Source organism: Chaetura pelagica, unplaced genomic scaffold (genome assembly GCF_000747805.2).
Source record: "Chaetura pelagica isolate M959 unplaced genomic scaffold, ChaPel_1.0 scaffold40, whole genome shotgun sequence".
NCBI lineage: Eukaryota > Metazoa > Chordata > Aves > Apodiformes > Apodidae > Chaetura > Chaetura pelagica.
Genome location: NW_009952160.1, coordinates 2,364,263 through 2,377,499, shown reverse-complemented (window position 1 = coordinate 2,377,499; position 13,237 = coordinate 2,364,263). Strand labels below are relative to the sequence as shown.

Here is a 13,237-nt window from a genome sequence, read left to right as displayed (position 1 = left end):
GGAAAATTACTCACAGTGCGAGAACATTTAAATATTGGCAAAAGTGGTTTCCTGTCCCTGAGGTTATGTGAGGAGCTGCAATTTTTACTCATACATGCTTTTTTTAGCAATGAGGGATATCCTCATCAGGAATGTTCTAGGAGTGCTTGAACTTGCTTCAAAACAGAAAGGGTCTAGAAGAGAAGACCTGAGCGTTCATAGACCATCCAAGGAGTTGCACACACAGCACTGGAGACTAAGTGCTAGGACACAAGTGCCTCCGTGACAGGTGGCTTCAGCGAGCTGGTGGGTGCCCTTTTGCCTGCTCACTCACTCACTCACTCGCTTTTGGGCGCCTCCTGCTCCTTCAGGCTCATCCCTAGTTTCCTGTAGCAGAATTGCAGGCACTGAATCTTTTATTGAATAAATCAATAAATAGTTCAGGTGGGACATCCAGGAAGCAAAAAGCCAACAGCTGGAGCTGGGTGTCTGTGGATGGGGTGCCAAACAAAGAGATCCCTGGGCAATGACACCTTTGTCATCTGTGCACCTGCCCCTCACGCACTCTTCACGTGTTCCGCACGCACCTTCTAGTCCAATGGTGATTTTTGTCTGGGATCTCCTCACACCTCACTGGATTCCTTCTCTGTCTCCAGGCAAGCTGTTAACTGCTCTTACTTGTGGAGTTGCAGCTTCTGTTGAAGATGGCAGGCTCCTGGTCTTCTGGTGTGCACTTCTTGTGCACCTGCTTGCTGACAGAGCATGGGGAAACTGAAAAGTCCTAGACCTAGGAGAAGCATTTCTTAGCTAACAACTATTATGTCTATCACGGACATGAAATTGTACTATTAGAATTGAGTCTGGTCAGACTGAAAGCCAAGTGTATCTGTTAATTAACTTTTGGTGTCCTGGGCATCGCATTTTTGTATTTTTTTCCCCTTTTGGTCTTTAATGAGTTTGGATGAACACGTATTTCAAAGCAAGAGCTTGACATTAAAGAACTGACTGTATCTGAAAGGTATGATGTTTTAGTACCTACCTTCATGTAATTCTTTTTATTTTGTAATGGAATTAAAAAGAAAAGATTTTTCTATCTGAATCAGAACATAAATGAAAACACCTTTTAAATAGCTTGGAAATGACGCTAAACTAATGTTTGTATTTGTGGTTCTTTAGGTATGCCATCTCAGAAGCACATTTGAAATTTTCTCTATGAAATGAGGGCTTACATAGGATGCATTCTGTTGTTGGTTGTACTAAAGTGACTTACTCTAAGCTATTGTGCGATACACTTTTTTTTTTCGGTTACTATTCTCGACTAATCAAGTTGTGGGCAAGTTCTAGAGCTGCGTGTTGCAATGCCTACTTAGGTTTTTTTTGTCTCTTACAGGCCAGTTTAGTAGTAGTATATTTCTCTATGTGAAATATGATAACCTCTTACAGATAATATTTTTTTTCCCTTTCTTTACAGATACTTTCCAATTTATCCATGAACGAGCGTTGCCTTTCAGCATCACTAGTCTGTAAATATTGGCGTGACCTCTGTTTAGATTTTCAGTTTTGGAAGCAACTGGATCTCAGTAGTCGTCAGCAGGTATGAAGTATCACTGTAGAAAAACTGTTTTGATGACTCAAAATTTGTTCTCTGCGTTTGACTCTTGATCAAAGGTAAACAAAAGAAACCCATCACTTTAGTGATGTCTGTGCTTTCAGGGATTTTTCTACTAGAGGCCAAAAATGGCTGGATCCTTAGATTAACTCATTTGAATGTAGCCTGTTTTGACTGAGATACTTATTAAAACAGTCTGAGGATAAGTGCTGGTGTAAAGTAATTGCAAGTTACCTGTCTCAGGTCTCCCATCAAGTTGTGGTTGTTCCTTTCATAAGAACTCTCAGCTCCTTATGTGAATTGAAAGACATACTTGAGTTTTTCTGAGAATGCTTTAGTTTGAAGAATGGTCACCTAACTGGTGCTTGTTCTTTGTGTTAACCAAATTTCTTTAATTTTTCTTCAACTATTGTGGCACCTACTGATCAGAAGACAGACTGTCTTTTTAGGCCTTTATCCGATCCTAGAATTAAATATGTCTGGGGTTTATGGATTTCATTTAGTGAGATTCTTACAGAGCCTAGCCTTAGATTGTTCATAGTAACCTTCCTCCTTGGAAAGCGTTTTTTAAGGATGATCATGTTTTTTGGCCTCTCTTTTAGGTGTCTTGTTACTTAGACACTTACAGAGGCTGATAAAACATTTTCATGAGCTTCATGAAAATGTTGGGTGTAGGAGAACCATAAAGACTGGAGGATCTCATTTGAAGAAGCAGCAGCAAGAACTCATCTACATAATGAATGTACATGAAATATTTTTTTATATCATCAATTAATAAGAAAATATGCAAGCTCTTTTCCTCTTAGAGTTACTAGTTAATGTATTTCTGAACCACTGTGGGAAGTTACAAAGCAGATTGCTTTGGAGTCACCTGCGAAAAAACAGACACACTCAGACAGTGGTCCATCTTTTTGCTCTGTGGGTACTGTTTGTCAAGGTATAGCCTTACTGCTAATACGGAGTTTTTAGTGCTTTTGCCTATTATGTATATTGGGATCTCACTAATGTTTATTAGTTGTGGCATTGGCCTAAGAAACCTATCTTGCCAGTTTTTTATTAAGTTCCTAAACCAATATTAAGCACAAATGTTATCCTTCTCTGTGTATGGTGAGGGTTTGGTGTTTTAGTTGGGTTTTTTTGTTATTGTTTTGGGCTTTAGGGGAAGAGGAGTTTTGTTTCATTTATGTATTGTTTGTGGTTTTTCATTTTGATTTTTTTTTCAAAATGTCACATTTTCTAGCTAACAGCTCTGTGTTGAAATATAAAGAAAAATATTAAACTTGCTACTAATGGAAAACAGATTGAATGTAGCAGGGTATTTGTCAGAGAAAAACTTACAAGGTTTTGGTTTTCTTGCCATCTGCAGGCTTAAAGCTAAATCTCATTGCTAAATGGTGAATAAGTATTCCTGATTGGTTTTGTTAGAAAAACTTTAGTCATATGTCACCTCAGGTTTTTGGAACTAAACTTTGAGAGTTCTATGCATTGTGCATCACCTCCTTTAGTTTTGTTTGTTTTAACTGATAAGCTTGAGTATGAAGAATATCTTGTTTCTTTTGCTTTGTAGGACTGGTTTATCTTAGAATTATTGGCATGTTATCTGACTTCAGTGTGTACAGGTGCTAAGTCGATAGGATCTTTTTTCTTCACAGAAGCTCTGGGAAACTAGTATACATATCTGGTGTAATGATCATTTTAAGTGTGCGAGCATTCTTGGTTTAAAACTGAGCAAATAAAAGGAGGAAACTTGTAGTTTTTATTTAGCTTTTTTTCCTGTTACAGTGTTCTCTCCTTCTCGTCCTTTTTGTTCACTGCCCGATTGTTTTACATTGTAAAGAAGCCCATTTTAACCTCCGTTACTGTCGTATTTTTCTGGTGGTTTTGGATGATTACCAAAGCCTAAGTAGAAGCCTGTAGCATTTCAGAGACACAAACTCTTTACTTCTCTATAAATGCTACCTTAGGTATGTAAGTAGACTGCTGCTCTAGAAGGGCAAGCAAATCCTTTTCTTCTAAAACCTGGAGTGTTCTTTGTTTAAAAGATGAATAGGACTATTAACTGTTATTCTCTCCATATGTTGGGGCAGAATTCTTTAAAGGTAACTGTAAAACTGATCATATCAATATGGTGTTACCTTGAAAAATAAATCTTCTCCTAAAAGCTTATGGAAATTTATGGAATACCTTACTGTGCTAAGGAAATTAAAAATGCTTATGAAAAAGGTTTAATTTGAATATTTGGATTTTCTTTACAGGTCACTGATGAGCTGTTGGAAAAGTTAGCATCAAGAAGCCAGAATATTACTGAAATCAATATTTCTGATTGTCGCAATGTATCTGATAAAGGAGTATGCATATTAGCCATTAAATGTCCTGGACTCCTAAGGTATACTGCCTACAGGTGTAAGCAGCTTTCTGACACCTCTATTATTGCAGTTGCCTCTCAGTGTCCTCATCTTCAGAAAGTGCATGTAGGCAATCAAGACAGACTCACCGATGAAAGCCTCAAGCAGGTAACCATCCATTCCACAAATTTCTTTTGTAAATTCTCTATCTTCAACTTTTTACCAAGTGCAAAAAGTGACATGGAAGAAGATGTCCTCTTCTAGGATATAATTAAAATCAGATTTCATCTGATGTAAAAACTGGTTTATGCCTGTGTTTTCTTGGTGCAGTTAAGTGCTGTTCTCTAGAGACTGTACATACTTTTCAATACATATCCAGAGAATAGATTATCCATTTAATAATTAAAACTCCATTGTGACATCCTGCACGTCACCTCTGGCTGACTGAGTTTTCTTGTGCTTAGTTGCTGTAAGTGACTCTTAAGTCATTCTTTTTTTTGTACCATGAAAGCCAAATGTGATGGAGATCTTTGAGGCATGTAGGAAGGTTTCATCAATTGTCCCTCATGTCAGAGGAGCATTTAGGATAAGCTGTGTAGTAGTTACATTAAATGAAGTATGCTGTCAGTGGTCTAGCTTACAGGCATTGTGAGCTACTTACATATGTGCCCAATAAATAACTCCATTCCTGTGTGCTGCTCTTAGTTCCATTTAGTTGACTGCAGTTAGCAATTTAATTTTGTCATGTATGTACTTAAAATATTTCTTTTTTGTGTACACTACTTATAAAATGTGTAAAGACAGTTATCTTTTAGGAGGGTGGGAGATGGAGATGCAGAACGAAATCTCAACTCCCAACACTCTAGTTTATTCAAATCCTGACAGCTTTTTTCATTTGTTTTTTAATACTTGTTTTGATTTCATTAATTGCAGCTGGGTTCAAAATGCAGAGAATTAAAAGACATTCATTTTGGCCAATGTTACAAGATCTCAGATGAAGGAATGATCATTATAGCTAAAGGCTGTCTGAAGTTGCAAAGAATATACATGCAAGAAAACAAATTAGTAAGTACATGTTGATTTTTTTTGTTTTTATTTTCTTTCTCACAGCTTGTCACAGTTTTCTCTTGTTTTGGGTCTGTTTAAAAATTTATTCTGAATGACTGCTTTTTGGCAATGAATTGCTTACAAATGTCTAGCTGTGAAAATTTAGGTTCTACAGCGATATCTCAGAAAAAGTAGTAGTTAAGCTAATGCTATTCCAGATACACGTTAACTTTTGGTTTTGACATGACATTCAAGAAGTAATTGTTGGGAGTTGTCTGATTTCTGTAGGAAATTACTTAATCCATAGGAAAGTTTCTTTTTTTATACCAGTACATTTTTCTGTAGTAAAAAGTGCAAAGTTACGTAAACAAAAAAAATTTTAGAAGTTGGGTTCTATACACTATGATAATATTTTCTTGAAATGTATTACTTTCTCATCAGGGTGCAGTAGAGTTGTGTGCCTGAGATAGAAGAAGGAAGTTGTTAAGGAGTAATAAAATGCTTGTGTCCTAATTATAAGCACTCTCTGAAATTAGTGTTTCTGATATTGAAAGCCAGTATTTACTAAACGGTATAGTAGAGCACTGGCTTTATATATTTCTCTTATTTATTATTTTTCTCTTGCAAGCAAGTAGAGAATATTGCATGCATTTGAATTCTTATTTATCAGCTAATGTCATAGTTGTAACCTTTAGTTTGATAACTGCTGAACTAGAACAAACAGATTGCATTTGTCAGAAAACAGCATACCTTGTAGTTGGTCAGTTGATATTTGGCTTAAAATTCATTTGATATTTGGCTTCAGATTAGTTTGATACTTGGCTTCAAATAGACAAACAGATCCTAAAGCCCAAAGTGGTTCATTTCAGAATGGTTTCTATTTTGAAAAATCAAAACGCATTTATTGGTTTTAATCAGAATTGTAGGATGTTGAGAAATAGGAGTTACTGGCCAAATGTGAGATCTCAGCATAGTTCAAATGCAGAACAAAGCTTGTGTCCTGTTATCCCGTGTCAAAACAAAATCTTTAATACCATTAAAATTCATCCTTTTAAGATTTATTCCATTAGGTGACAAAGCTATAGAAGCTGATGTGGTTTCCCCTTGCTAGGGGCAAAAGTAATTCAGAACTTGCTGGTACTGTAATTTTGTGTGATGGATGAAGGCAATTTGTAAGATGTTCTTATGCAGTTTTAAAATTTTTCATTTTCCAAAGTCAATTAAAAATTTAAAGGAATTTCTTAATGTCCTAGAGTTAGTTGGAAAGGGAGTAATGGTTGGTTACAAATGATAATCCACTGTTTTATTTTTCAACTTTTGTGAGTTACTTTTGATTTAAGACTGACTTCTAAAATAATATCTTAATATTTGCTGTGACGTATGTTCCTACTTTTTTGGTAAAGAAGGTGGTTTGGGGAAATGTGTGTTTTTGAAATAAGTAAATATTCATTCTCTGAAATCAAAATACTCTGTGACAAGAAAAGTGTAGTTGACATACGAGAGTTTGTTTTCTGTGTTTGAAGTTTACAGTTTGTCACTTAGCTAAAGAAGACTACTCCTTCATGCCCCACTCCCCTCCTTTTTAAATGGCTACTGTCATTTCTGTCTAAATCTGTAAATCAAGTCTGTTTGTGTTTTTATTTTCTTGGGTTTTTTTCCTTTTTCATAGATGCTCAAAATCATGTGACTCTTCCAGGCAATTTCTAGTAGTTTCAAAATGCATAGTCCATTATATGTAGTATGTGATGGCTGGGTTTTAATGTAGGCTAGTCTCAGATTAATGGGTTTTATCCTTCAAAAATGCATCTCTACAGAGGCAGTCAACAGCAAAATAATGGCTTTGTGTTACTTTGTGGTGAAATGTGGATCAGGCAACACAATTCAGTTGCTTCATCTGTTGCTAAGTAACTCCATTAGCAGACTGCTGAGCAGAAACAGAGATAAGAATTTATGTTCTGATTGTTTAATATACTAGGCATTTCACAGAAAAACAGACCCTTTCTTTTCTTTGAAATGTTGATTATGTCATGATAATAAGTGGAAGCTACAAATAGTAAATGGGTGCAAGGGATGTGTGAGGAACAACTTAACATTACAAGGCTAATTTAATACTAGGTTATAGTTCCAAAACTGTGTATGATTGTCTCTTAAAAATGTTTGTTTTTCTTCTGTCCTTTGAATGGAAGAATAATTGTATGCAAAACCTCTTTTCTGAAGCATACTGGCTGAATTAGGAACCTAGTATCAAAAAAAAAAAAGAATTGTTTGTCTTATGAGGTGTGCCAGTATATTAATCAGTCTTTCCTTGTCTGTTTCCAAGTAGTCGGATACAATCAAACAGTCTCGCAGAAATTCAGTGTAAATGGTAAATGGAAGAAAACTCTCTCCAGACTAAACTAGGAAATTTCCTAGCTTCTTGGTATGGTTTAGTTGGATTTCCTGTTTTTTTGGTCATGGCTGGAATTGAATGGTATAACTTTCATGTTTCCCTCATATGAATGTGAATGAAGCTAGTGGAAGATGAATTGGTTGATTTCATTGTTCACTTTCTACCAACCTATTTTTTGTCCTTTCCACCCCAGATAGTACATAGTTTCAGTTGAAAAATCAAGAGAACTGCTGTACACAAAACATACAGTACTCTTACTGAGACATGGCGTGGAGCTGCACTTAACCTGAATTGTCAAGGAAAATTCACTCTCTTCATTGCAGCCTTCCCTAGAAGAATGGGGCCCTGAAATGTATTAAAGGTTTTCTGACTTTTTCATAGAGAAGTGTAGAATTAAGTTTTGTGTCTACTGTGCACCCAAGGGATTTCCCCCAGGAAGCAATTTTGTGTAAGCAGCATGTAAACTCTGTTTCCTCATTACGAATAGAGTAGATCTAGATTTGAGAGCTGCATTATTTTGCACACCAATGTATTTTTCCTTTCCTTAGCTGAGTGACTTAATAGGTAAAACTATAATACAATGGTTGCTGAAATTTTGCATGTGAGAGTCACATATGTGTACCTCCCTATTCCACCCAGTATGTGTTTTAACAGTGAATCAGATGTGGATGAAGAGGTTCTGAAAATGAAAGGAGATGGAGTTTTAGATACTATAACAGGATCACAGCATTCCTACGTCTGTCCTTTCTTTCTTTCTGCTCTTTTCTCTTTTCAAGCTTCTTTAGAGGTAGACTGGAAATATTAGTGCAACTAAGCCACTGCAGTTGGAAATGGCAGTATTCCTCCCTTTCCAATAAAACAGCCTTGGGAACTAGATGGCTCAGAGACACTAATTTATCTGATGGTTCCCAGGTACATTCATGAAGATGGTCTAAATGTTTCTAGTTCCTTGTTTGTTTTAACTCTGTCCAGGAGCAGTGGCTACTGTTAGTGGAGGACATTTCAAGATAACAAAATGTTGGTGTAATTGCCATTGTGTTTGACTATTTTTTTTCATGCTTAATACATGAGAACACTTTTATAGTAAATATTTTACAGATGATTATTTAATTGTGTTTTTAAAGATGAGTATTCTATTAGTATTCTGGCCTCTTTTACTGTTTGTAGCATATAACACAGTGTAGAAAATGATGTTGACTGTGATGCTGCGTTTGATAGAAACTATAATACTTAAAGGTGAAAAATAGACTTTAGTTTCAATAATAAAGAACTAACATGGACTAAAACTTTTCAGTTTTATGTAATACAGTTGAATACTTGACATATTTTAAAGCATTGGCTGGAATCAACATACTGTAAAAACCTATAGGACAAAATTAACTGTTTTCTGAATAATCACAGCGTAGTGTACTTTGATAAATTTATCTTTACAAGTTTTACTGAGATTCCCCCCCAACTTTAGAAAGAAGTTTAGCTACAAGACATTTATTTCAGCACTATGCATGACACAAGGTAAACATGAAGAGGAGAAAGTACTTTGCTCTTAGTCCAGACAAATTGAGAAGAAATGTCAGTATTATGAGTCACGTAAAACTGCACATCGTATGATGATATGAACTACTGAAGTTTGGATATATGGTAATTTATTTTTCACGAGTAGCAAGTACACAAAGGAGATTTTGGAGAAAAATAGTTTCCCAAAATATTTTCTGACTAGTTTATTTTACTCTCTTGAAATTTTGAAAAGAACTATCGTTGTGTCACACTTTCCCCCCTCAATTATTATTTTTATAAATTAAGAGCTACTTCTTCAGGAGAGAGTTGATGGTTTTCTTTGTAGACACAGAATGCACGTGTAGGACTATTTACTTGCTAAACATATTCATACATATTAAGGGTGATGCCATTACTGAGATTGATTTCTGTACTGTACATCACAGCTTTAGACAATGATGATTCATCTTCTGTCAAGTATTGAATTAGAGCTTTCTAAACCAAAACTCCTTACAGATTACATTGTTTGTAGCGTTCATTAGTAATGGCAACGTTTTTAATGTATTTTAGTTTGGCAAACACAGTACACGTACATCAAAGGTACTAATGTACAGTAAAAATAATGCTCAGTGCTTTAAAAGGCATTGAATAACTATATAGAAACTAAGCTGAATCTGGAAAAACATTCTTTCATAACAACTGTTTGTAACATCTGTTCAGTATTAAAAGCTACATTGGCAAGTTACATTATTCAGTAAGCTTCCCATCTGAAACATTGACTTTACTTTACAACAAAATAAAATGGTTCAATCATTTATTCATAAATTTAACTGATACAACTTTATTTCTCAGTTATGTTTTTTTTTTGTTGTTGCCATTTTGAAGTCTGACATTTTGACTTGAGCAGTTTCTGTAATACAGTTCTTAAGAGTAAAACATTGATGCTGACTTTGATAATAGAAGGAAAAAGCTGAAGGTAGTGTACTGGTGTATAAATATACATTTTCTGTAAAGGCACTTTGTCCTGGTTTGAGCCAGGATGAAGCTACTTTTCCTTTTACAGCAGCCCATGTGTGGGAGGCCCGGGTTCGATTCCTGGCCAGTGCAACAGCTGTTTATTTTATTTTTTTTCTGCCGTTGGTGAAAAGAGCAAATTGTTCCTCAGTCTCTGGCAGATGATCATATGGTGGAGCTTCTTGAGCCCATCTCACCACTTGTGGTGGCATTCCAAAATGTGTGCCTTCTGGCCAGTTCGTAATTGCTTCAACAATACCTGGATGATTAGGCCTTCCTACTTGATCTCGCTGGGTGATTAAGGCAGTCCATTTACTCCAAGTCACATCACTGGCATGATGGACAGGAGGAAGGTTGCTCTAGAACATGAATCTCAGCACTCGCAATCTGGGTGCCAGGAGGAGCTGCATTTCAGTGCTGATCACTTCCGAAGCGGCTCTAAATCCTTCATATGCTGCAAGTATCTCCTCAGTTGTTGTGCAGTTGGTCTCAGAACCTCTAGCTCTGGCTCCAGAATCCCAAGGGTCGACCTCAAGTCTCCCCTGGTGCTTTCTGCCAGAGACTCCGGTTAGGAATGTTGTGCTCTGTTGCGGTGTAGAGCACATTCTTGATGGCTGGCCCTGTTTAAACTGGTCCCAGGGCCATTGCCTGCACAATCTCTTCTTTAATCTGCTCAAAAGCTTTCTGTTAGCCAGGTCTTCTCTTTCAGCTGCTTGTGCGACTAGTCCGGTAGGACTCCAGCTTTCCACTTCTTGCAGTTCCCTACAAGACGATAAGAAATAGTTTGGCTCAGGTTGGACAACAATGCTCTCAATCCTGTTCCCCTCCCACCCAGGTAGGGAGGGAGAGAGAGTGAAAAAGAGAGGGACTTTGCTGGATTGAAAACTAAACTACACAGCTTTAATTAAACACTAACGATATAAGAAAATATCTGAACACATTTGTATTTAATTGTATATATGTGCAAAAACCTCTTGCCTCCCCCCACCCCCAGCAACTCCCACAGCATCTCCTGAGCTGGGAACAGTCCTGAGAAATCCCAGAGCTGCTGCTGAAGAAAGCGGAGAGTGATGAGGGTCAGGAGAGCTCGGGCCTGGGGGTTGATGGTGATGGATGGTCGGAGTCCTCCCCGGACGCCGGCCATGGATGGAACAGAAGGGCAGAAGAAACAGGAAGGAAGTTGTCTTGTGTGATCTGACCTTCCTCTGAGCTTACGTAGATGTATGGAATGGAGTATCTCTGGCCAGTTTTGCTGTCTAACTCAGCCTCCTATGGGGGGGGTCATAGATCTCCTGGTAGTGTCTGATGTGAGGTTGAAGATGCAGCACTTAGAAAAACATTCCACTGTTATTAGAACACTTTGCTAGTTAAAAGAAGGCTTACTGAAGGAAAAAAAAAAAAATCAGTAAAAGGAAAAGTAGCTTCATCCTGGCTCAAACCAGGACATGCTTGAACCTTTATGCAGATTTCACACTTTTCTGTAGTCCGGCAAGAAATGCAGTAATTTATCCTCACCCTTAGGTGGCGTTGTTGACTGTGTAGTGGTAACAGGTCTTCTTTTTGCTACAGCAAATTACAGAATCACAAAATCAAAGAATCATCATGATTACAAAGGACTATTAAAGATCACCGAATCTAGCCATCAACAACAAAACACCAAACACAAAAGCCCAAAGCAAAACACAACCCAGAAAATAGACACACACACCCCCCACCAAAAAGCACTCCCCAAAAAACTGCAAACAACCTTGAGTGTGCCGTGAAGTGCCACATATACGTGTTTCTTGAACATCTTCAAGGATGGTGATTCAACCACCTCCATGGGCAGGCTGTTCCAGTGCCTACTCCTTCAGTAGAGAAATTCTTCCTAATATCCTGTCTGAACCTCCCTTGCTGCAACTTCAGATTATTTCCTCTGGTCCTGTTGTTATTTACTTAGGAGAAGAAGCCAACATCCACCTCACTACAACCTCCTTTCACTTAGTTGTATAGGGCAGTGTGGTGTCCCCTTAGCATCCTTTTCTCCAAACTAAACATCCCCAGTTCCCTCAGCTGTTCTTCATATAACTTGTTTCCTAGACCCTTCACCAGCTTAGGACCTCTCCTCTGGACATTCTCCAGCCCCTCAGTGTCCTTCTTACAGTGAACTGAACTGAACACAGTACTACAGATGCAGCCTCACCAGTGCTGATTGAGTACAGGGGTGTGATCATTTCCCTTTTTCTGCTGGCCGTGCTGTTCCTGATGCAGGCCAGGATGCTGTTGTCATCTTGGCCACCTGGGCACACTGCCGGCTCATGTTAAGCCACCTGTCAACCAGCACCCCCAGGTTCTTTTCTGCTGGACAGCTCTCCAGACACTCTTCCCTGGAGCTTGTAGCATTGCTTGGGGTTGTTGTGACTGAAATGCAGGACCTGTCACTTGACCTTAAAAAACCTCATACAGCTGGCCTTGCTGTATGAAGTAGAGTATTTAAAGGGTGGAATTATTTCATTGTAAGCACTACATTTGCATGATATTCAGAAAGATCAAATTACACCATGAATCAGGAGGCTGAAAGAGGTATCTAACCTATGGTAAGGAGTCTTGTTAACATTTGCATAAATCTCATACCTCATCTCTGTTGGCTTGCTTACCTGCTATCCACCTAAAGCTCTGGCTGCAGAAGTCCCATAAGTGATTTTCAAGAGGGCCAGAGATGTGACTCTGGATTAAGTAGTAGCTCACACTGTCTTTTCAAAGGTGATGCATTTGCTGTGTGTCATAGAGGCTTTTTGGTTGGGTCTTTTTTTCCTTGTGTTTTTTTTAAAGTACTTTTCTTGTTACCATTCATTTATCACAGAGTTATCATGGTTGGAAAGGACATGTGAGATCACAGAGTCCAGCCATCAACACAAACCCGAACAAAGACATTGCACCAGAAAACCCCCTGTGGAAAAGGACCTGGGGGTACTAGTGGATCAAAAGCTGGACATGAGCCACCAATGTGCGGTTGCAGCCCAGAAGGTCAGCTCCATCCTGGGCTGTGTGGCCAGTAGATAGGTGATTCTTCCCCTCTACTCTGCCCTGGTGAGACCTCACCTAGAATACCACATCCAGCTCTGATGCCCCCAACACAAGTAAGATGTTGCCCTGTTGGACTGTGTCCAGAGAAGGTCCGTGAAAATGATCCGAGGGCTGGAGCGTCTCTCTTATGAGGACAGGCTGAGGGAGCTGGGGTTGTTCAGTCTGAAAAAGAGAAGGCTCCAAGGGGGCCTCATAGTGGCCTTCCAGTACCTGAATGGGGCCTACAGGAAAGCTGAGGAGGGGCTTTTTACAGTGGCTTGCAGTGAAAGGGCAAGGGGGAATGGGTTTTAGGCG

The 13,237-nt window shown here is 38.3% G+C and overlaps 1 protein-coding gene across 1 annotated transcript in view; it reads left to right on the top strand.

Moving 5' to 3' along the window:
* Positions 1-1,441: 1,441 nt before the first annotated feature.
* The window catches only part of FBXL17 (F-box and leucine-rich repeat protein 17), a gene marked incomplete at its 5' end in the record, with an annotated part of 157,788 nt that continues 145,992 nt past the window's right edge, over positions 1,442-13,237 (top strand). Inside the window, 3 exons of the mRNA XM_010007214.1 lie at positions 1,442-1,573; positions 3,844-4,101; positions 4,867-4,998. Coding sequence (XP_010005516.1) covers positions 1,442-1,573; positions 3,844-4,101; positions 4,867-4,998 — 522 coding nt within the window. The remainder of the gene's footprint in view (positions 1,574-3,843; positions 4,102-4,866; positions 4,999-13,237) is intronic.